Below are 21644 nucleotides of genomic sequence, written 5' to 3'. Positions count from 1 at the left end.
ATTGCTTATCTAAAATAAATTTAAAAGAAAATAGTATTTGGAACAAAAAAAGAACAAAGAAAGATTCCAGTTGTTTTCTGAAAGCATAAATTATTCTTATTATTTTCGCTTTTGATTTTCAAATTGTTCCTCCATTTACGAATAATACAATTAAAATATATATTTGTTATTTAATAACGTGTAGTGTATACATATATCTAGTTTTATTTTATAGTTTAAGTTAAGTTACTTCAGACTAACGACTGATAATTTTGTGACAGTCTTTATGAATTTAGAGCTTGCTATATATATATATATGTATAAACATACATATAGTTATTAGTATACACATATAAATAAATTGAATATGATGTTATTGTTGTAAAATTGTGTCGCATAATTAAAATATTAAAATATCAATATTATTGCTACTTGAAGAATACTTGACAATAATGTATAAAATAAGGTTTGGTAAGTCTATTTTGCAAATATTATCATGCATGTATATATACATATATGATACAAGAATTTAATGATAAATTTTTATTCTCTGAATCAGTTACACGAAATACAACCATTTTCATTTATAATAATGTTGCTCGAAACATTGCATCCCTTTCCATGTTGTCGGAGACTCATCAGATGTTACACAAAACATGCAGGTACCTATCCTTTTGTAGATTTATTTATATTTTTTTTTTTTTTAAATAATTGAATTTTTGAACCGATTTACTAGATAGTAATTTTAAATTACAATATTATAATACACATGTACTCCTTTCGTCTATAATGTCATACATTGTAAATATCATTGTAGAGACTTTGCAGAAGGAGAATTAAAACCTTTGGCAGCAGAAATAGACAAGAAACATCTTTATCCAGAAGAACAAATAAAAAAAATGGGTGAACTGGGTTTAATGGGCATAGCAGTTCCTGAAAAAGTAGGTGGAACTGGGCTAGACTATTTGGCTTATGCTATTGCAATGGAAGAAATATCCAGAGGTTGTGCCAGTGCTGGTGTCATAATGAGTGCACATAACTCTCTGTATTTAGGTCCAATAGAAAAATATGGCAGTAAAGATCAACAAGAAAAATATATCACTCCCTTTACAACTGGCAATAAGATTGGATGTTTTGCTCTTAGCGAACCAGGCAATGGTAGTGATGCAGGTGCTGCTTCTACTACTGCCAAATCAAATGGATCTAATTATATAATTAATGGCACAAAATCGTGGATAACAAATGCGTATGAATCAGATGCAATTGTCTTATTCGCTACAACAGATAAATCTAAAAAGCATAAAGGTATAAGTGCATTCATAGTTGATAAAGCTGCAGAAGGTCTTTCTCTTGGTAAAAAAGAAGATAAATTAGGTATACGTGGGAGCAGTACTTGTTCATTAATATTTGAAGAATGTAAATTACCAAAAGAAAATATATTAGGAGAACCAGGAATGGGTTTTAAAATCGCAATGACGACTTTAGGTATGAAATAAATAAAACATACATTTGTACAAACGCAATAACTAAAAATATAATATTTAAATTACACAATTTTTAGATGGTGGCAGAATAGGAATTGCTGCTCAAGCTTTAGGTATAGCTCAAGCATCTTTGGACTGTGCAGTTGAGTACGCAGCAAAACGGCAAGCATTTGGTAATGCTATCATTAAGTTACAAGCAATTCAACAAAAAATTGCTGATATGGCACTAAAATTAGAAAGTTCAAGATTATTAACATGGCGAGCAGCCATACTTAAGGATAATAACAAACCTTACACAAAGGTAAGAGAGAGAAAAAAAAGGAATTAAGCTTAAATGTTATCTACCAATTCTCTTCTTTCTGTTTAGGAAGCTGCTATGGCAAAATTATCGGCATCTGAAACATCTACTTTCTGCGCTCATCAATGTATACAAATTTTAGGTGGCATGGGTTACGTTACTGATATGCCAGCAGAACGTCATTATAGAGATGCGCGTATTACTGAAATTTATGAAGGTACATCGGAAATACAAAGACTGGTTATAGCTGCAAATATTACCAAAGAATATGATCTTAATTGAAATATCTAGATATTGCGTATATTTATTTTTTTACTAAAATTTTTATATGCAAGCAAAATATTTTTATATATTTTAATAATTTTATATATGTATATATATATACCTCTTTTTTATTCGAGAGTCAATAAATTTTATATATTATGACTGCAAAGTACTTTTTTTTTCTACATGATTCAATGTCACAAAATATAGATATATATATATATATGCCTGTGTCTATGTACGTGTGTGTGTATGAATATGCAAAACATTATGTATATGCTGTATATATCAATCCTTCATTATCTGCTTTTTAGCGATATCATAGGAATCTCTATTCACAATTTCTATTCTGCTCGTCATGGGATGATGACTAATAGCTTATCTATTAAAGTAATATTAATGCATAGAGATGGTAGACACTGCTCATAATGAGATTTTATTTTAAAATCTCGATTAATATGGTAATTCGATCGAATATCGCACTTAAACACTAAAATTCACAACTGAGCAGCACAAATTCTGGTACTCCCTGTATTAAGACTTCGAAACTTCAATGGTTATTTTGTTTAAATTGCATTTCTAAAGCTATCTTAAATACTATACTATAGATCCCAGTATAACAGATAACAGTATACATATAATTTGTGCAAACGACAATTACGATTTTCCTTCAACTATATATTTTTATCGAGTTCTTTCTTTGTTTTGGCATAAGCAAACATGTTGGATATGACACTTAAATTGTATTTGTTGTACAGAGATCTATTGGAATGCAAAGAAATATGTAAGTGTATGTAATTCATCATAAACATTTCAATCAGAACTTCATTGTATGTCTCTTTTTTTATATACAATAGCGCATTCTTTCAGTGTTTACTGACTTTCACATTGAAAGTTTTTTTCTTCTTTTACATATATGTATATCTGTGTATTAATTCACTTATTTTATATAATTATTTTCATATTTTTCACAAATAACATATGTTAGTACAATTAAAATTGATTTAATTAAGATTTATGAAGTTGGTCCTAACTTTGATACAGGCCTACTTTTTCAAATTTAAAAGAAACGTAAGCAGAACACAATTACAGTTGTTTACTAATTTAACACCTCTATTCTAATTATAATGTCGAATGTTAATAAATTATTACAAAATTAATTTTCATTTGTAGAACTGTTAAAATAGTTTCGTTTAATTTCTCTGATTATTATACACTATATAATTGGGCTTGAAAAACCTCAGGCCATTGCGCAAACTTATTAAAACAGTTATTTATAAATATAGTAATATTTCCTGGTTTCAAACCATAATATAATGAATCTAAAACACAAACCGCGAACTCTTATTGAACTCGCAGTCTTTGTGTTAACTGTCTTTCCTTATTTGTGTTATGCAAGCATTCCAAACGATTTATTTATAAATTTTAATATCGAACTACTACGGTGTTAAATAACAATTACATTTTTTTTCTCCACCTATATTGATTTTTATCGAACTGTACTCTTTTTTTTTTTTTTTTGAATATTTTATACATCATATAAGTTGAACTGATTTGTGTATCAATTCTCTCTTATTATTGGCTATATTATAATCTTTGACTGTAGATACATTTATCTAAAACGCTTGTAAATGTAAATAAATTAAAATCATAAGTAAATGTAATAGACATAGAATCTAGACACTTAAATTCCCGAAATTGTCCCGATCCTGCAGGATCGCCTATGACAAAACATATGTGAGTGTATTTCTATACGTATGCTTATGTATCTGAGACATATAAGGAAATTGATTTAACGATTCATAATAGAAGCTATCAAAGCCTCAATCATCAGCTCGCATACCCCTTACTTCTCCTTGATGTCTTTGCTAAAAAAAAATTTTAAAATTTTTTACAATTACATGTATATATATATATATATATACATTGCAATAATTAAAACTAAAAAAAATTACATACCCTATCTAATTCTTCTTTCGTACTTTCCTCAATTGCTCTAATATCTTCCATAGTTAAACCATACCAACGATCTATCCAACAGAAAACTTGCCTATGAAAGTTAGTAAAAAGACGCCTCTCTGCTTTTTGTATAAAGTTTTCAACACGATTTTGTAGACCAAACCATTTAAATTCACAAGTCACTAGCTTATAACATGTCATTACAGGTTGGACATTGTTCTTCCAATCTTTACCAACAAGAGGACCACGACCTGTTTTCACAGATTTAAATTTGGTTGGGTCTTCATCTTCTTTGTAATCAGCACTTGCAATTGGATCATTTGCAATATCAATGTGTATGACTTCTCTTATTTTTAATTTATCAGGAGGCAATTCATGAACCTGTTAATTAAAGAATAATGATATAATACGAAATGAAATACTTCGTTTAAATTTTTATACCCACATTATGCTGATCTCCAACATCATCAATGTGAAATGATTCGATCATAATTACAAAATTTTCTTTCATATATCCAGGATTCTGCAAAAAAAAATATATCAAAATACATAACATATATAATACATGAGAAAGTATGTTTAAAAAACAAACTGTACTCACAGTAATAACTGTTTTGCAATAAGGATAAGCATTCCAAGCTTCTTCATGAATTTCCAAGGAATTCTTTGGCAACATAATACGAATAAAAGCAGGCACTTTACTAGCTAAATGATAAATTTTATATGTATATTGACCTGAAGAATATTTTCCACCAAGCAAAGGATAATCTGTGAATGGCTCATTTTTTAGCACTTCTATACCCTCTCCTCCTCCAGTATTATTTTTGCTAGCTTCTGCTACAGAATATAGTTGAGCCACTTGGTACTGCCATGAAGTAAATCACATCATAATGGATATTACAAAGATAGTGTGAAAATTTATCTTAATGAAAGATAAGATCTAATTACACTCAAGTATATCTTACAAAAAGATTTCAGTATCTATAATTTATTTATTAAAAAAATCACTACTAGACTATTATAATTTTAAATAACATTTTTTTCTTCCATAAAGCACGAAAGTACAAAAAAAGAGCTTAATAAACATATATTGATAAATAATTAGAGATTAAATTAAAACAACTAGACCGAGGAAAAAATTTTCGTTACATCACAAAATTAAGTAGCAGTAAACATAACAATGAAGGTAGCATGATGCGACAATATTTGTTAGGTACATTAGAGTAAAAATTCGAAAACAACATCCAAGATAATTACAAACTTCTAAATAAATGCTAATTAAATGATTTTCAATTTTTTCCAAACCACACAGTAATGATGTAAAAGCTAATTTAAGTTAGTTCTTTTTCTTTTTCTATAGAGTAATAACACATTTCAAAATGGGTCATTATAATGACTTTGTTATTCATTAAATACATACCTCTTTCACATTGAGAGGTAAAGTGACACGGCTGCAACAAAAGAGAAATAGATTATACTTGTGTTTCAAATAAATAACAAACAAAAAATAATTATGTATTTATGAGCAACGACCTTGAGTACACTTAAATATGATATTAAGTACCATGTACCAGGTATATCAAAAACCGAACAGGCAGATAAGATGAGCGAATTCCTTTTGAAACGTTACTCATAAGTTAAAATGATATCGTTCGTCGCTCGCAGAAATTTCCTCCGTATGGATAGCAAGGGATGAAACTACATCCCTCTCTACCCCTCCAATCCCACCCGCCGTTAAAGATTAGTAACCATATCCCAAGAATTGCTTTTAAATATTCGGCCCGATATCCCCCTTATCACCAGTGTATCAAAACTAATAACGAGGAGATCTCAGAGAAACTTACAATTCTTTGATGAGCATTTTAACAAGCAGAGCACATGGGCTGCAGTAATTTCAGTGCGACCACACAGAACCACCCTTGCTACAGCAAATTCACTCGTGTTATCTCTCAACCCGCAGTCAACGCATACAACAGCGTCGACTTCTCAACCGACTGCCACACACTCGAATCACTGAGTGAGTAGTGAGTAACACACTGCACGGCTACCACCACGCACACATACTTGTACACACGTGCACATCGAATTTCCCCACTCTTCCCTTACAGACACTTTGCAAATGACGTCATGCTTACATGCACCTTAGCCCGCATGCGCATTTATTACACCTCGGTTTACAATAATTTCGTCTGGGGATTTTATATAGGGGAAGCCTGCGGAGAAACACATGCGGATAATTATTAAATACGCTATTTGCGAATATTTATTACGTACCATTGGCCAAATGTGTTCTTAATTTACAATTTTTATTTGCTTTGAATATATCATATATATGCATATTGTACATATTGTAAATATATGTGTACATATATGTAATTGAAAATCAAAATTTATCGAGACATGAAGATTAAAGATAAAGTGTAGAATATATAAATGAGACAATATTATATAATATAGACATTGAATGAATATTATTATTATTTACGGTTTATGACTTTCAATATAATAATTAAATTATGCAATAGGATTAATTACATAATGATTGTATAATGAAATGAGATAATGAATTTGAATATCGTAGGTATTGCTAAATACAAGGTGTCATAATTTTTGACCGAATTTTTTTTACAATAATAAACAAGAATTATTGTCATTATAAATATCGTTCACTGAATAAAATGATATGAAATAAGAAAAAATGTTTTTTACGTGAGCAGATCATTTTTTTTATTGCACACGTTGTACAAACGAGAGGGTTCTTTTGATTGGTTGTTTTTTATCTGAATATCGAGGGACATTTTTAAAAAATATAATCATCGAGTTTGAAAATTACTAATTCCTAACTTAGAAAGTAAGTAATCTTTTCGACACAGATGCGTACATATACTTAATATCGAATCTGTAGTACGTAAGTTCTAAATCTATACATGAAAAAAAAATGAAAACGATATTCTATATGATTGTGATTGTGTGTTATTAAGCCGCTTTTACACACAAACACGTAGACAAAAATAAGCTTCGTATCATATATATTAAATATTGCTGTGTGAATGACATATTTGGTTATGAAATCTATATCGTGCACACAGGCGTTATCATATATCGTGTAACGTTCGTTGGCTCATTTTAGAATCGACTGCAATCGACGAGTCCGATTGATCGATATATGTAGTTTGGTGTGTGTGTGACGAGATGTACTTGGATGACAGCGCGTATACTGACGCGCCTACAGAGCATTTAGATTCAAAGTAAAATGAAAAGACGGGGCCGTCGTTTGAAAGTTCGAAGAACGATCGAGTAACATGTCCGCACAGTTTTCTGCGAGGTGGCCCTCACTGCTGGACTGTTATAATTATCATTTAAGTTTCGTTGTTACATGTTCTATAGGAGTGTAAGTACATACGTTGAATGTATGGTGGCCTGTGAACGTGACGAGGTGAAGACGCGTGGAAAAGTTAGAGAGTAGCTAGAGTTTCGGGAGAGCTGACAAACAAGCGAACAAAGTTCGCGAGGAAAGTGAAAGACTGAGACCAAAGAACGTTCGAAGATTCGAGTCAGAATGGACGAATGTATGCTGAACGATTTGTTGGAATGCTCGGTATGCCTCGAGCGATTAGACACGTCGAGCAAAGTACTCCCCTGTCAGCACACCTTTTGCAAAAAATGTTTGGAAGAAATAGTTAGCACCCACCGTGAATTACGGTGCCCCGAGTGTCGCATTCTGGTTGATGCCAAGGTGGATGATCTGCCTCCCAATGTGCTGCTGATGCGTATTTTGGAAGGAATGCGCAATGCAGCTCCTAAATCTACGAAATCTGTAGCTAAAAGCAACCCAGGGCCTCAGAGACTGTTCGGTGGCCACCAGGTTACCTCGACTCCTATTGTAACTACTAGTCCTACTCCTGCTACATTGACGAACGAGCCAATTCGACATGGCAATACAACAGCAAAACAAATTCAACTACACAATCAAACGTATGGCCGAGCAATTTATGATTATGTGTCGAAAGTACCAGGGTAAGTTTATAGGAATCTCCTTGAAGATTGAGTTTGTATTTATTTTATTGACTGTTTAATATTTCAGGGACTTGTCATTTAAGAAAGGCGATATCGTTATCCTTCGTAAGAAAATTGATAATAATTGGTGTTTCGGGGAAAGTGCCAATAGTCATGGAGTTTTTCCTTTATCTTACGTTCAGGTATATTAAAATATCTTATAGCTTTAGTACAGAAATGTTATAAGAGTATTTAGTATTTAATATGTTCATGTGTATAGGTAATCACGCCATTAACACCAGATGTTCCTCAGTGCAAAGCTTTGTATGATTTTAGAATGACTAATGATGATGAAGATGGCTGTCTTACATTTAACAAGGTACACAGAAACATTTGTATATTTAATTAATTCAATATTACATTTTCTGTTTCTGTTTTGTAATGACTATTGTGAACACAAATTAAATAATTTAAATGATTTTACAGGGTGAAATTATTAATGTTATTAGAAGAGTTGATGAAAATTGGGCAGAAGGAAAGCTTTTGGATAGAATTGGTATCTTTCCATTGGCTTTTGTAGAACTGAATAGCGTGGCAAGAGCTTTAATGAAACTATCAACAAAGTAATTTTTACAATTTACATCTTAAAAGTATAGTTCAAATACAAAAGAATTAGATTCAGTATAATTAGTAAATATCATTTTTCTTAAATAGTACACAACCAGGTCCATCGAGAGTGGCACCTCCTACTCCCACTAATGAAGAAACCACGCTCTTAATACCAACTGATCATTCACGTAATTTACAAACAAATCAGTCGCGACCTCAACTTGTACAGGTATTATAAGTTGAATTAATTTTTTAATGTTTCAAAATATCTAAAATGTCTGCAACGAATATTGGCAATTTTTAAAATTTTTCAACAGAACACAATTTTACCAGTCTCTGACTCCATTTCAAATGTATCATCAGGAGGTAGTTCTTCAACTACTACCCCAAACACTCCTAATAGTTCAACTACATCTAGCGGTTCCAGTACTGCTCCAAGTAGTCCTAGTAGTCCAGCAACATCTCCTCCTGCAGTTGGAAATAGACATAGTATTAAGCGTCACAGTTTTACTGCTGTTAATACTGGCCATCAGGCTCATCCACATCATAGACACAGTGCTGAAATACTTAGTCCTCCATTAGATAATGCCATTGGTAATAGCAATAGTAATAGCAGTAATGATTCATTCTCTCCACTACAGGTAAAATATAATTTTTATATAAAAAATACTGTAATATTTTATATTAAAAATTTTGCACATCTTACGTTTATAGTAACAAGTTATTACTTCTATTTCTCAGACAAATACCAGCATCGCAGATCACAATCTTCGTCATAAGCGAAGTGGTAGTAGTGATCTTGCTCTTGCACAATCGTCACAAGGTTTATCTACTACAACTGGAAATACTCATTTACCAGCCGCGTATATAGCACTGTATCCGTATAAACCTCAGAAAGCAGATGAACTTGAGTTACGAAAAGGTGGCATTTATATGGTAACGGAACGATGTCAAGATGGTTGGTTTAAAGGAACTTCTAATCGTACACAAAAGTGTGGAGTCTTTCCAGGAAATTATGTTGCGCCTGCTAAGTATATGAAATTCTTATGATAGAAACGCATAATGTAATTTCTTGATTTTACATGATTCTATTTTCGTAGATGTCAACGTGGCTTGTGTCGAGGATCACCAAATACAGGACAACACCAAAATTTTCCATCTTCAACAAGTCAAAATAGTAGTGACTCACGAATAACTACGACTTATACCAAAAATAAGGGATCAGCTCCTCAACCTTATAATTCACGGACATTGTTACCTCCGGAATTGCCACCACGTGCAATTAGTCCGTCTTTTATGGTATCATCATCTTGGCATGGTCAAAGTCAAACACAAAGTCAAGAAAATAGTCCTCCCCGATATAAGGAACAAAATTCAGCAAATCCTCTTGGACGTAGTCACAGTGCTGTTATGTCACCAAACATTTGTATGTAATAATTTTGTTAAAAAAAAAACATTATATTAAATTATATGAGATTGCTTTTTGTTCCAGCTTCTCCTGGAAAACAGGTAACTTTACCACAGTCGTTAATGACTACAACTACAACCACTGGTGTCAACAATAGTAGTAGTATTGTTACTGGTGCCACTTCTTCTATAATAAATGAAATGAATAAAAATCCAAATACTATTTTACACGCTATGTCTTCTCCTTCTTCTGCCGCATCTGTTTCTGCACCTAAAAACACTGAAAAGGTATAAGCTTATCTTTCTATATTTGCTTTTTTATTATACGGAAAGGAGGGCAATAACTTTGATCAATTTGGTATGTCTAAGAATACCTCTATTCTTTTTAGAAATATGGAAGAACTTTATTCTCAAATCGTACGATAAGAAAAAAATTGTAATATGGCAATAGTGATTTTTTTTTAGTTCTTTTTTTACATTGCTAGCCGTATTTTTTTATTTTTGATAAAAATTGAAAATGTTACGGCAATTACAATGATCCATAAATATAATAAGATCATTAGATATTATGATCAAAGTTAGTGCCTCATAATATAAATATATATAAATAAAATATATTTTTGAACTACAGCAAAAGGAAAAAAAAGATAAATGTGTTTCTTTGATGCGTCGGTTAACGAATATTAAGAAATCAAAATCACCACCTCCTACGACATATTCTATGGATAATCCTGTGTTTGAAGATGGCAGTTCTATTAATCCAATACATGTTCGGTAAGCTTTTTTTTTTATTTCAGTAACAAGTTATGCTTTGTATAAGTACAATGGACTTAAATATATATGAATTTTAAGAAAATAAATCGATTTTTAATAATTTGCACGTTTATAACATATTAAATATATTTTATTAACTGTTTGCATGCATTACTATCTGAAATCATTTGTTATGTACAATGTAAGATGTATGCAATTATGTATATGTATTTTTGCTACATGCTGTATAATCGTTGAAGTCACTGCATGATTGTAATGTTTATATTAGCAAATTAATTATATATTGTGCAAAATAGTTTAAGTTTTGAAGTTGTTTTTTTCATTTTCCACTATATTTTTTAATACAATATGAGCTGCACGTGTTAAATTATTTGTCTAATTCTACACGGGGGTGGGTTGGGCGGATATATTTAAAATTAGATCGGGATCTTGCCCAAGTCAGTTGCTACAGGTGGGAGCTACACAGGAATTAAATGCTTCAAACAACCACCATCGTTTATGTCCAGGCTCTGTGCAGGGACATGTCACATCTTCACAAAGACTTAAATACAAGGAGAGACCATCTTTACCGGTCTCAATCCTCCAGAGGTTAGTTATCAAAATTATATGTTTAACAAATAAAATAATTGAAAGACTAATAGTATTTACAGTAAAATATATATTTATATTAATGTATTTGTCCAGCTCATATAGAAAACGGAAATTGTATTTAGTCTTTTATAATAAAATAATATATACATGATATTTGTGTGATGCATATATTTAACTGCATTAACATTTGCAATTAAATGTATACAGTACAATAAGTAAGTATGTTAATAAATATTGCAAAAATTAAGAAGCGTATGTTACAAATGCTTGATTATCTTGATGATGTTAAAATACATTTCATTTTTATTTTTTAATTGCATTTTCGTAGTTATTACTGTTCTTTTTTAAGTTATTAATTTTTATTAAAAATTTGCTTGTTGACTGAGTATGTGTGCATTCAATGTATAATCATTATATGAAATTGACAAGTTAGTTTTTGAAACTAATACAAATCTACTTTTATTTGTATTATTAATATTCATAGATCAAACGAATCGGGTGTGATGGCATGTACACCAATGGCAAATCACCATCGTAAGAGTAACTCATTAGATGCTGGCATGGGAAAACAAGTGAAACAACAACCTACGCGCGAACGGTGAGAATTATTATTTAAATTATTTTATACTTTGTTTCCACTTTTTCCTTCTTTTTTTCTATTTTATTTTTTATCTAATTGAATTATTAATATTTCTTGCTTCAGAGAGCGAGTATACAGATTTCGTTGTATTGTGCCATATCCCCCTAATAGTGAATTTGAACTTGAACTCCGAGTAGGAGACATTATTTATGTACACAAGAAACGTGATGACGGCTGGTATAAAGGCACTCAACAAAGAACTGGTCGTACAGGCCTTTTCCCAGCCAGTTTTGTCGAAGCTTTCTGAGATACAGCGCAAAATCATTTTGTATTAGAAACTTGTATATAATACTGCACAAGCTTACGATGACATATTGCACATCAGTTTTCAGGTTTATTAAAGGTATAATTGTTAATATGAAGGTAAGTGTACGCTCTAAATTATGAACTTAATCGTATTAGTACTAAAGGGTACTTTAACCACATGCTGCGTATACTATGTAGTATTACGTTTATATGTTTTCTTTTATGATTATCGCATAAAGAATTATACAATGAATGAAATGTAATGAAGTTGTTCAAAATGGATACTGCCATTGATGGTATATTCAAGACAAATTATTAAAACTGCTAAAGAAACAAGAGATTATATTGCATCAATACTGCCATTTGAACAAAAATAATCACGGAAAAATATACCGATATTGTTTTTTTATTAATATGATATTGTTGATGAACTTTTTATTATTGTGAGTTTATGACATTATTTTATATATCTACACTTGAAGTTTTCATTCATACGTAGTAATTTGTTAAAATAAGATAATTTGATTTTTCATGAAACTTAAATTATTATTAAATATTGCATACATTTTTTTCAATTTTATACAGACAATTGTTATTTAAATGCTATTTTTTTTAAGAAAACGATTGTTATTGAGATTTTACTTAATTCCTTTGAGTTATTTTTAAAAAATTCATACAATATATTTTGTGGTGTTACTGCAATTACATAGACATAAGAAATTGTATCAGTTTCTATCTCAATGTCAACTTTAATAAACATTTTCCTTCATAGGCATTTTTCTTAGGAAAATATAGTAATTCATATTATAGAGAAGAATATAAAATATTTCATTATGGAATGTATTTTATATTAATATTAACTTACTTTTTCTTTATATAAAAATATAGGTAACATTATATAATAGTTCAGTACATAACAATAATGATCAAATCTCACAAAGTTGATTTTGTTAAATATGTAATTGTCAAAGACTGGCCTATGTTTTTGGAAAATTATAGACATAAATAGTTTTTAACAAAAAAAGTGAGGTACAACATTAATACTTGCTAGTATTAGTGAAATCAATTGTACATCTGAACTGTACAACTGAATTTGTATGTTTTTCTTATTTACGGAATATTTAAACGTTCAAGCACAATAAGAAATTATATACTTAATAGCCTATTTCACATGATATAATTGTAAGAAATTATTAAGATTAATTAATGAGCTTCCTAATAATAATCAATATTTGATTAAATTTGTTATTTTTCTATAGGAGATACTATTCCTAATTTTATATAAATATGTATAAGAAACAGTCTGTTACTAGCATTGTTATTTTGGCATTTTTAGTTGCATTGACTTCAAAACAATGTTTATCATTTATAAAATAAGCTTAATTCTGTATTACTTTTCTATGTATGTTATAATTTATTTAATTTATATATTAATATTCGCAATATTAAAAAAAAATTTTATATGTGTCTTTATTATTGTACAAATGTATTCAATGAACACAATGTATATGGTCGTAAAATTAATCAAGTATTAAATTATGTTCATAGGAGAACTGAGATTTGAAACAGATCTATAGAAATGTATAAGTTTGTGCTTTATCAAGAGTTGTATGATATACACTCAGGATTGCGGTTTTCTTCGTAATGTATCTAAAAAGACATGTACCATACAATTTGGATTTCATCGTGGATTTTAAAAATAGATGATTTATCATTTACAGTGTAAATAATTATATTACAGTGTAAATGATTTTTACACTCTGAAAGTACTAAGTAGGATACATTTGGCTTGAGATGAGATTTAGCTGGATTGATATCAATGTTTAATATTTTAATATACGACCTTGTTATATTGTTTCCATTGACTATGTTCATGTGTGTATAACACATGGAGGCGCATATACATATGAATAGGATAACAGAGGAAGAAATAACAAAAACATTTGGCTTGATGGATTTAAGAATTACTAAGAATAAAATTTGAATTTAAAATCATGACATAATATTATTATAACAATTATTGCGTTTTAGAAAAATAGTTTTCGAAATTATGCAAAAAATACTGATACTGTACATTTTATATTTATTTTTTTAATATATAAATTTCCTTCTCTCTTCCTCTGATGTTATAAAAAAATATATCTTCATATTAGTAGTGTATACCATATAAAATGTATTTATATGTAGGTGTTTTATATAACATAAAGTAAGTAACTTATTAGTAATAATAATAGCTTATAAAATAAATATTGCTTCATTATGGTAGATATTTAAAATAGTGATATAAGCAATAATAATAAGCATTGATGTATATGTAATGAAAACTTTGAAAAATCACAATTAATATGTATGATTTATTGAACTTTGTTTATTTTTTAGTTTAAAACGTAATTTAAATTACATTCTAAAATAAATACAATAATACAAATATAGTTTAGATTTGTAAATAAAATATGATTCAACAAAAAAATTTAACTTGTTTTCTATGTCATGATCATTTTATTAACAAATTCTTAACAAATTAAGAGCAAAATTGATATCTCACCCAAGTTTTAGTAATTTATATTTTAATCAAGTGATTCACAATAATTATTTTTAAATTTGATATATTTTTATGTTCCTTTCAATTATATTTGATTGTTATATTAATTGCTTACAATTTAATAGTTTTTATTTTAACGTAAAATTATATCAAATTTTATATTATATTCAGTATCATAGAATTAACACTTAAACATCAAATAAAAAGTATACAAAAATATTATATACTGTATTTATTAGTGATCTCTTCTTGGTATTTTATTAATAGTAAGTTTTATTGCTACATTTTAAATGCTAAGTTAATGATATTAATGTCATTAAAATATAATAAGGAATACATACCATATTTAGAACACTAGTAATATTACTCCATTGCTCTATTATTCTAATATATATTTATATTTATGTATTAAGAAATACAATAATTAAAATAGACAAATTCTTTTTTACAAGATGATATTTACAAAAGATTAATAAAATTTCTACTACTACTACATGAATAAAATTAATCAATAATTTAAGGTAATTTATCAATACCTCAGTAAATTATATAACATACTAATATGATATATGAAATATAAGATATGAAAATATACGCATAACTATGAACACTTTATGTCAAAAACATATTTTAAAAAATTATGTGATATACGCTATACATTTTATTAATAGATATAATAATAATTACATTAACAATCAATTAATAACATTTTATAATTCATCGCATGCATTAAACAATACATATAAACTAATCTGTTGTGATTAAACATTGACCTTGATAACCAAGTTAAATTATTAATTTTAAAATCTTAATAACTACTAATAAAATCTTACAATTACTAATAATAAATCATTTATCAAGATATCATTGCGGTGGTATTTCCTATCTTATACGATCTCTGACCCATATTTGGTATTTATAGTTGGCAGATCTGCATGTGTTCATTATATGTATGAGTAAAAGAGAAAGACGAACAAAGAAAGAAACAGTTTAGTATATTGATAAAAAATAAATAAGTTAGATGGGTTGATTGCTTTTAACCAGCGATCAGTCGAGTTGTCGCATTGGTCATTTTTACATGTAGGTAATATTAAATTCCAAAATAAACATTTATAGTTACTAATGAGACAAATTAGATATTTTATAATTATTAATTAAAAAACACATTTGTAACACCTCATTAATATCTTATTTTATTTTCTTTATTTATTAGATTAACGAATTAAAGAATTTTAGTATTATATTACTATCATTAGTATTCTCCATCAATTTTAATAAGAATGATAGCTGGAAGGATGTTATCTACTCTTGTCAGGACAAGATTAACTTATTGTGCGAAACCACAATTACTAAAACAAAGACAAAATTTGGTAACGTATGTTTATTACTTTTTTAATTTACTTTTTATAAAAATTTATATTCTGATAAATTTGTCCCTCTTGATTAGACTATGTTTCTATTGGTATGTAAGTTATCGAGTTATCAAGTTACAAAAAATATTGAACATATTTCACAAAACAATCGAGTTAGAACTGATAAAACTATATGGAATTTTAATCATGAGGAAAATAAACCTCTATTAGTTTTACTTAGTTGGTTGTTACCAAAGCGTGCACATGTTATGAAATATGTGGATTTATATTTGCAACAAGAATTTGATGTTTTACTAGTATCAATTACACCTTGGCAACTATTATGGCCAACAAAAGGATCTAGGGTGAATATATAAAATATAAGCTACAATATATATTACATTAATATTATCGTAAGTGTGTAATTTAATTTGTAAAGGTCCTCTTTTAGCTGGTTGCAGCAGACTTGATAGAGTTTCTAGCAAAAGAGCAAAATTATCAGCAAATATTGTTACATGGATTTTCAGTAGCTGGATATATGTGGGGAGAAGTATTGGATTTACTGCAGCATGATCCTCAAAAATGTAACGATATATTTAACAGGATTGTTGGTCAAGTATGGGATAGTTTAGCTGATGTGAATGACTTGGCAGTAGGTACACCACGTGCTTTATTTCCAAAAAATGAAATGCTACAAAATATAGGTCAAAAGTATTTTGAGTAAGTTTATTTTTTACATCAATTTTATATGTATTTCCTAAAAATTTTCAATTTGATATATTAATACAATTTACACAGATATCATTTGAAAACTTTTTATAAACAATCTACTCAATATTATATAAGATCTAGTCAATTATTTCATACAAACACGCTGCATAAACCAGCATTAATGTTTGTTAGTAAAACGGATACAGTGAGTTCACTAACGAGTAATCTAAGAGTAAAGGAAAGCTGGGATTCTTTGGGTACAAAAGTAAGATGTGTAAACATATGAAATAATTATGGATGTATAAACTATAGAATTGTATAAAAATGTTTATATTTTTTTCAGACTTATATGAAGATATTTGAAAAGTCCTCACATGTTGAACATTATCGTAAATATCCAAAAGAATATACAGCAGAACTATATGCTTTCTTGAATCAATTAAATTTAATGCAGAAAGAAAAAAAAGTGGGGGTACAAGTTTAAGTGCATATTAAACGTATCAAAAAATATTCAAGGTAATCTTATACATATGTACGAAATATGTAGTTCTTGGATGTAAATATTCATTTTTTACACAAATTAAAAAAAAATAAACTACAAAGTTATTTATTAAATAAATAATTTTGGTCTAACTACTTTTGGCTGTGAACTTTATCTGTGAGTAAAATTTTGTGCAATAATATTAAAAAAGTATAATTTAAAATTATTACAATTGTATAGCAAGAAATAAGAAAGTCGGAAATTCATTTCAGACATAAAAAGTAAAAATAAAAATAGTAAAAAAAAGAAGTACTTTGTGAACTACATATTTTATATTAATATTGAACTTATTAATTGAATTTTGTCTTTAGCAAGCGTATATACACAAATACTTTTTTTTTATAATTATTTTTTAGTATTAATTCACAAGAATTGTACGTGTTTTATGCGCTGACTATTAATATATTATAAAAATATTCATATATTTTTCATTATATTATGTACACTTTTAAACATATTAAATTTTATATTAATTACATTTTATTTCTGTCATGCGAATTTTCATGAATTTTCTGTTTCTTCTTTAATTTGTTTCTTTTCTTTTCTAATATTTCCTCGATTTCATCTGGATCCTTTCCTTCAAGGATAAGTTTCTTGCGTTTGTTAATTAATCTTTTTTCATAGAAGTCCGTCTCATCTAATTTCATTTCCGCTTCTCGTTTAGCAACAGATATCTGTGTTAAGATTGTAACTATTTCCTTATCTAAATCCAAAAAAAAGATTAGATTAATATAGTTCAGATATTTGTTTTACAAAGTATTAAAGTTGAAAATATATATTACCATTAACTTTATATTCTGTAAGTTTTGTACCAATAGCATCCTCAATCGCATGTAACAATTTAATATCGTGTGGAGTTATTAGACTAATTGCCATACCACTTTTGCCCGCTCTAGCTGTTCTTCCAACCCTATGAATGTATTCCTTTGGTACATTTGGTATAATATGATTTATAACTAACTCAACTGTGGGAATATCTAAACCTCTTGCTGCAACATCTGTAGCTATTAAAATTTTTGCATGATTGGACTTAAATTGAGCAAGTGCAGCAAGACGATCTTTTTGTTTTACCATTGCATGTAGAGCTACATTTTTGAATCCAACATCATTTAATGTCATGGATAATACTTGACAATGCCTACAAAATACAAAATTGCAACAAAACATTAATGTTTATGTCATGTGATGTACTATATGTCATGTATTATGATTTCATCTTACTTGCAGGTATCTGTAAATATCATTATAGATCCATCTTTATTACTTGCTTTAAAGGTCATAATTGTTTCTACTAAAAAAGAATCACGCACGTCACTTGGACAAAGTACATAACGTTGATCAAGTTCCTTCACTGTGACTAAACCAGATTCATCTTTTGATTCCCATATGAAGGCCTTTAAAAATAGTTCCAGCTATTCATTTTACAATTTCCCATGTATTTAATCTTTCAAGTATTTATAGAATTTTATAATACCTTACTGGATACTATGTGTTTCACTTTATCGAGAGTATCTGTCATCGTTGCACTAAAAAGAAGCATTTGCTTCTGCTTAGGTAAAGCCTCAAATATGGTTTTCAATTGATCATCGAAACGACCTTCCAAAAGTCTGTCTGCTTCATCTATAACCAGGAACTTAATTTGTTTCAAAGAAAATGTATTACAGCTTTCAAGGTGGTCTGCTAAACGTCCTGGGGTTGCAACAACTATATGTGGACGTTTCGATAACTCTAACCCCTGAGTAACCATGTCCATTCCACCAACAATTACACACATTTTTACACCAATAGATTTTCCTATTGCTGAGAACTGATCGGCAATCTGTAAATAAAAATTGATTTTGTCAAGATATCAAGTGTTTCTCACAAATATACATTTTAAAAGACTACAAGTTTTAGTCTACCTGAAAAGCAAGTTCTCTGGTTGGTGTTAAAACAAGTGCAAATATGCCATATGGTTCTTCAGATAGTTTTTGTAATATAGGAAGTGCAAAAGCAAGTGTTTTACCACTGCCAGTTTTTGCACAACCGATACAATCATTACCATTTAGGATCCTTGGTATACAATTTTGTTGGATTGGTGTGGGGCATGTTAAACCTAAAATAAACAACAATAATAATAATACAACTTCTTTTATACTTAAATTATTACCTATCAATCATTTAAATTATTACCCATAAAACTGCATTGTTTAACAAGCCACGAACTTAAATTTAATGCAGCGAACGTCATTGTGAGATGCGTGAAATATTTTGATGATTAAACAATGATTTCATAAAAGACAAGTTTGATGAAGGTCTTGGTAAATCGTGCACAAGTTCATAGCATTGGTAACACATGCAATAATTATTAATAATTAATCAGTTAAATAAATATTCATATCCAAAATTGTGTGCGAATTTCACTGAACACGCTTCTATTATTCACGAACAGCTTTTGATTTTGACCGAAATTTCAAGTGTACTTTGGACAAAATTAAATGTTAAAAAGATCTTTGTTTAATTCAGAAAATGCAGTCCTAAAAATTCATAAATTATTCGGTTCAATTGGATCGTTTTGCAAACAAAATTTGATCGATTCACAAGCATGAAACCTTAACACCACGAACAGCGAAACAGTAGTACTAGCCGCTATTATTTCTGTCGCACAATATCGTTTTCCTTATTTCATTTGTGCTGTGTGTTAGCAGTGACTAAGAATAGCAAGATTAGTAAATGGTTAGAAAAGTACGACAAGAATAAGCTATGTGCTATCATCTACCGAGACATCAGAACGTTTCATTATCATTGATCGATAAGTGCAATATCTATTCTATCTACAGATGATTATCGATGAATATTTTTTCATTTTTATTGACATCACAATAGATGTCCACACACTTCCATTCTTGTTTCAATTTTAACTACATACATCTCGTTTGTGATTCAAATAGATGATCACGCCACAAACGATTGCAAAACTTTTTAGTCTTAATCTTCGAATTGTTAAAAATCATTCTAACAAACATTGCTATGTCTTTTGAAAGACAGAAAGTACAATAGCGTGCGATAGAGATAGTAATAGCGATTAATTACAATGTTTCGCCACTATATGACACGCTAGTATTAGTGTGTCTGTAGCGACCTATAGTCCCTCGAGTACGAGTTTCGAACACCAACTTGTACAAGCCGCAAGTGGCTGTGCGCCTAGCGTCGAAGTCAATCGATATTCGATGTTAAGCAAACAAAGTGCGGAACACCGCTAGGATGATGGGTGTCCATTCAGCCTAGCGAGTAGTTACAACACCAAGCGTCTGGGGTAAGGAGCCACCAAACCCCACTGGATGAGTCTAGGCACAGCGACTCTGAGACGAAACCACAACCTTTCTTCACCTTACCCACATCATCACTTTCTACATTATCCTCGCATCATCATCATAAACACTTTCAATCCCTTCATGTCTGTAGGAACTTGGAGTAGGTAAGGCAGAATTCTACCCCAGGTTCACGTACAAAAATTATACACGTAATTCTTTGGTTTCTTATCACAATTGCACTTATAAGTTTCTTACAAATCTCTCACCCTTAGTAGCGAATAAACGTAGGAGTACTCTACTTATGGTACTTATGGTATTGATGATGATGCGAGGATGATAATGTAGGAAGTGTTAATGTGGGTAAGGTGAGGAAAGGTGGCGTTTCGTCTCAGAGTCGCTGCGCCGCCTAAGACTCATCAGTGGGGCGCTGATGGCAGCGACCCCTTATATCCCAGGACGCTTGTTGTTATAACTACTCACTAAGGCTGGACGGTCTCCACCACTCACCCATCCTAGCGGTGTTTCCGCACTCTGTTTTACTTAACATCGAATATCGCTAGACTTTGACGCTAGGTACACAACCACTTGCGGCTCTACAAGTCGGTGTTCGAAACTCGTACTCGAAGAACTATAGGTCGCTACATATCAGTGGCAACTTTTACTTCCAACCAGCCATCCCACCGAAAATTTCCGACGAGTCCTTTTACTGAAGAAAACTCATAGATAATTAGCGATTTTTTTTCACAGCGTGGATGGAATTGCGATTTTCTAGAGGAAAAGGGCATTTTTTACATTGAGTCACCATATCCATACATATATTTCTAAGGATCTTTCGAGTTTTTGATCTTTGTGTATACATGCATATTTAATTTAATTTTTATAGTTTAGCACTATGGTTATTTTATCAGCGTATACGATTTATCGAACTTGGCCCAAAAAATAATCTATACAAATATAG

At 29.8% G+C, this 21644-nt stretch overlaps 5 protein-coding genes across 14 annotated transcripts; 3 read left to right on the top strand and 2 right to left on the bottom strand.

Annotated features, from left to right (window-relative positions):
- Positions 1 to 195: 195 nt before the first annotated feature.
- LOC122538542 (short-chain specific acyl-CoA dehydrogenase, mitochondrial) lies at positions 196 to 2051 on the top strand. Its single transcript, XM_043672722.1, has 5 exons — positions 196 to 450; positions 539 to 641; positions 797 to 1464; positions 1541 to 1764; positions 1831 to 2051. Exons 1-5 carry the CDS (start codon positions 432 to 434, stop codon positions 2041 to 2043), a joined length of 1227 nt encoding a protein of 408 aa, XP_043528657.1. The 5' UTR covers positions 196 to 431; the 3' UTR covers positions 2044 to 2051.
- Positions 2052 to 2433: 382 nt separating this feature from the next.
- LOC122538546 (phosphatidylinositol transfer protein alpha isoform) lies at positions 2434 to 7777 on the bottom strand. Of its 3 annotated transcripts, none has more exons than XM_043672730.1 (6): positions 7676 to 7777; positions 5405 to 5435; positions 4586 to 4849; positions 4430 to 4507; positions 3985 to 4365; positions 2434 to 3893 (listed from the first exon to the last, which is right to left on the bottom strand). In XM_043672730.1, exons 1-6 carry the CDS (start codon positions 7702 to 7704, stop codon positions 3849 to 3851), a joined length of 828 nt encoding a protein of 275 aa, XP_043528665.1. In that variant the 5' UTR covers positions 7705 to 7777; the 3' UTR covers positions 2434 to 3848. The 3 variants fall into 3 exon arrangements, with proteins under 3 accessions (XP_043528665.1, XP_043528666.1, XP_043528664.1); XM_043672731.1 differs by lacking the exon at positions 7676 to 7777 and adding an exon at positions 5829 to 6043; XM_043672729.1 differs by lacking the exon at positions 7676 to 7777 and adding an exon at positions 5829 to 6048 and having other exon boundaries at positions 4430 to 4849.
- LOC122538536 (E3 ubiquitin-protein ligase SH3RF3) lies at positions 6882 to 13058 on the top strand. 5 transcript variants are annotated; one of them, XM_043672712.1, is made up of 13 exons: positions 6885 to 8001; positions 8069 to 8183; positions 8261 to 8359; positions 8467 to 8603; positions 8695 to 8818; positions 8904 to 9230; positions 9331 to 9620; positions 9690 to 10015; positions 10082 to 10284; positions 10628 to 10770; positions 11191 to 11358; positions 11846 to 11959; positions 12065 to 13058. In XM_043672712.1, exons 1-13 carry the CDS (start codon positions 7544 to 7546, stop codon positions 12246 to 12248), a joined length of 2688 nt encoding a protein of 895 aa, XP_043528647.1. In that variant the 5' UTR covers positions 6885 to 7543; the 3' UTR covers positions 12249 to 13058. The 5 variants fall into 5 exon arrangements, 4 of the variants coding, with proteins under 4 accessions (XP_043528650.1, XP_043528649.1, XP_043528647.1 ...); XM_043672713.1 differs by having other exon boundaries at positions 6886 to 8001; positions 8907 to 9230; XR_006308870.1 differs by lacking the exon at positions 12065 to 13058 and having other exon boundaries at positions 6882 to 8001; positions 11213 to 11358; positions 11846 to 11913.
- A 2613-nt stretch (positions 13059 to 15671) lies between these two features.
- On the top strand, positions 15672 to 17556 carry LOC122538545. Of its 3 annotated transcripts, none has more exons than XM_043672726.1 (6): positions 15672 to 15869; positions 16003 to 16159; positions 16237 to 16506; positions 16593 to 16861; positions 16940 to 17117; positions 17196 to 17556. In XM_043672726.1, the coding sequence occupies exons 2-6, from the start codon at positions 16070 to 16072 to the stop codon at positions 17334 to 17336; spliced, it is 948 nt and encodes a 315-aa protein (XP_043528661.1). In that variant the 5' UTR covers positions 15672 to 15869; positions 16003 to 16069; the 3' UTR covers positions 17337 to 17556. The 3 variants fall into 3 exon arrangements, with proteins under 3 accessions (XP_043528661.1, XP_043528662.1, XP_043528663.1); XM_043672727.1 differs by having other exon boundaries at positions 15672 to 15873; XM_043672728.1 differs by lacking the exon at positions 15672 to 15869 and having other exon boundaries at positions 16085 to 16164.
- A 246-nt stretch (positions 17557 to 17802) lies between these two features.
- Positions 17803 to 20085, bottom strand: LOC122538540 (probable ATP-dependent RNA helicase DDX49). 2 transcript variants are annotated; one of them, XM_043672719.1, is made up of 6 exons: positions 19566 to 20081; positions 19295 to 19488; positions 18868 to 19212; positions 18615 to 18787; positions 18176 to 18531; positions 17803 to 18096 (listed from the first exon to the last, which is right to left on the bottom strand). In XM_043672719.1, exons 1-6 carry the CDS (start codon positions 19621 to 19623, stop codon positions 17867 to 17869), a joined length of 1356 nt encoding a protein of 451 aa, XP_043528654.1. In that variant the 5' UTR covers positions 19624 to 20081; the 3' UTR covers positions 17803 to 17866. The 2 variants fall into 2 exon arrangements, with proteins under 2 accessions (XP_043528654.1, XP_043528655.1); XM_043672720.1 differs by lacking the exon at positions 17803 to 18096 and having other exon boundaries at positions 18232 to 18397; positions 18465 to 18531; positions 19566 to 20085.
- Positions 20086 to 21644: the final 1559 nt, after the last annotated feature.

This window comes from Frieseomelitta varia, unplaced genomic scaffold (assembly GCF_011392965.1).
Source record: "Frieseomelitta varia isolate USP_RPSP 00005682 unplaced genomic scaffold, Fvar_1.2 scaffold_166, whole genome shotgun sequence".
Taxonomy (NCBI): domain Eukaryota; kingdom Metazoa; phylum Arthropoda; class Insecta; order Hymenoptera; family Apidae; genus Frieseomelitta; species Frieseomelitta varia.
The sequence above is the reverse complement of the archived record's forward strand: the minus strand, read 5'-3'. Positions and strand labels throughout refer to the sequence as shown.

What these genes read in the sequence shown, in the direction of transcription:
- LOC122538542 (XM_043672722.1), top strand. An exon ending in ATGTTACACAAAACATGCAG is followed by an intron (nt 642 to 796) that starts GTACCTATCCTT and finishes ATATCATTGTAG; the next exon opens with AGACTTTGCAGAAGGAGAAT. An exon ending in AATCGCAATGACGACTTTAG is followed by an intron (nt 1,465 to 1,540) that starts GTATGAAATAAA and finishes CACAATTTTTAG; the next exon opens with ATGGTGGCAGAATAGGAATT.
- LOC122538546 (XM_043672729.1), bottom strand. An exon ending in TACCTCTCAATGTGAAAGAG is followed by an intron (nt 4,850 to 5,404) that starts GTATGTATTTAA and finishes ACTTCATGGCAG; the next exon opens with TACCAAGTGGCTCAACTATA. An exon ending in CGAAAGAAGAATTAGATAGG is followed by an intron (nt 3,894 to 3,984) that starts GTATGTAATTTT and finishes ATTTTTTTTTAG; the next exon opens with CAAAGACATCAAGGAGAAGT.
- LOC122538536 (XM_043672712.1), top strand. Translation starts at nt 7,544, where the DNA reads ATGGACGAATGTATGCTGAACGATTTGTTGGAATGCTCGGTATGCCTC. An exon ending in CGCGACCTCAACTTGTACAG is followed by an intron (nt 8,819 to 8,903) that starts GTATTATAAGTT and finishes AAAATTTTTCAA; the next exon opens with CAGAACACAATTTTACCAGT. An exon ending in CAACAACCTACGCGCGAACG is followed by an intron (nt 11,960 to 12,064) that starts GTGAGAATTATT and finishes TTCTTGCTTCAG; the next exon opens with AGAGCGAGTATACAGATTTC.
- LOC122538545 (XM_043672726.1), top strand. Translation starts at nt 16,070, where the DNA reads ATGATAGCTGGAAGGATGTTATCTACTCTTGTCAGGACAAGATTAACT. An exon ending in TAAAACAAAGACAAAATTTG is followed by an intron (nt 16,160 to 16,236) that starts GTAACGTATGTT and finishes CCTCTTGATTAG; the next exon opens with ACTATGTTTCTATTGGTATG. An exon ending in ATAGGTCAAAAGTATTTTGA is followed by an intron (nt 16,862 to 16,939) that starts GTAAGTTTATTT and finishes CAATTTACACAG; the next exon opens with ATATCATTTGAAAACTTTTT.
- LOC122538540 (XM_043672719.1), bottom strand. Translation starts at nt 19,623, where the DNA reads ATGACGTTCGCTGCATTAAATTTAAGTTCGTGGCTTGTTAAACAATGC. An exon ending in TAAACAATGCAGTTTTATGG is followed by an intron (nt 19,489 to 19,565) that starts GTAATAATTTAA and finishes TGTTTATTTTAG; the next exon opens with GTTTAACATGCCCCACACCA. An exon ending in ATATTTACAGATACCTGCAA is followed by an intron (nt 18,532 to 18,614) that starts GTAAGATGAAAT and finishes TGTATTTTGTAG; the next exon opens with GCATTGTCAAGTATTATCCA.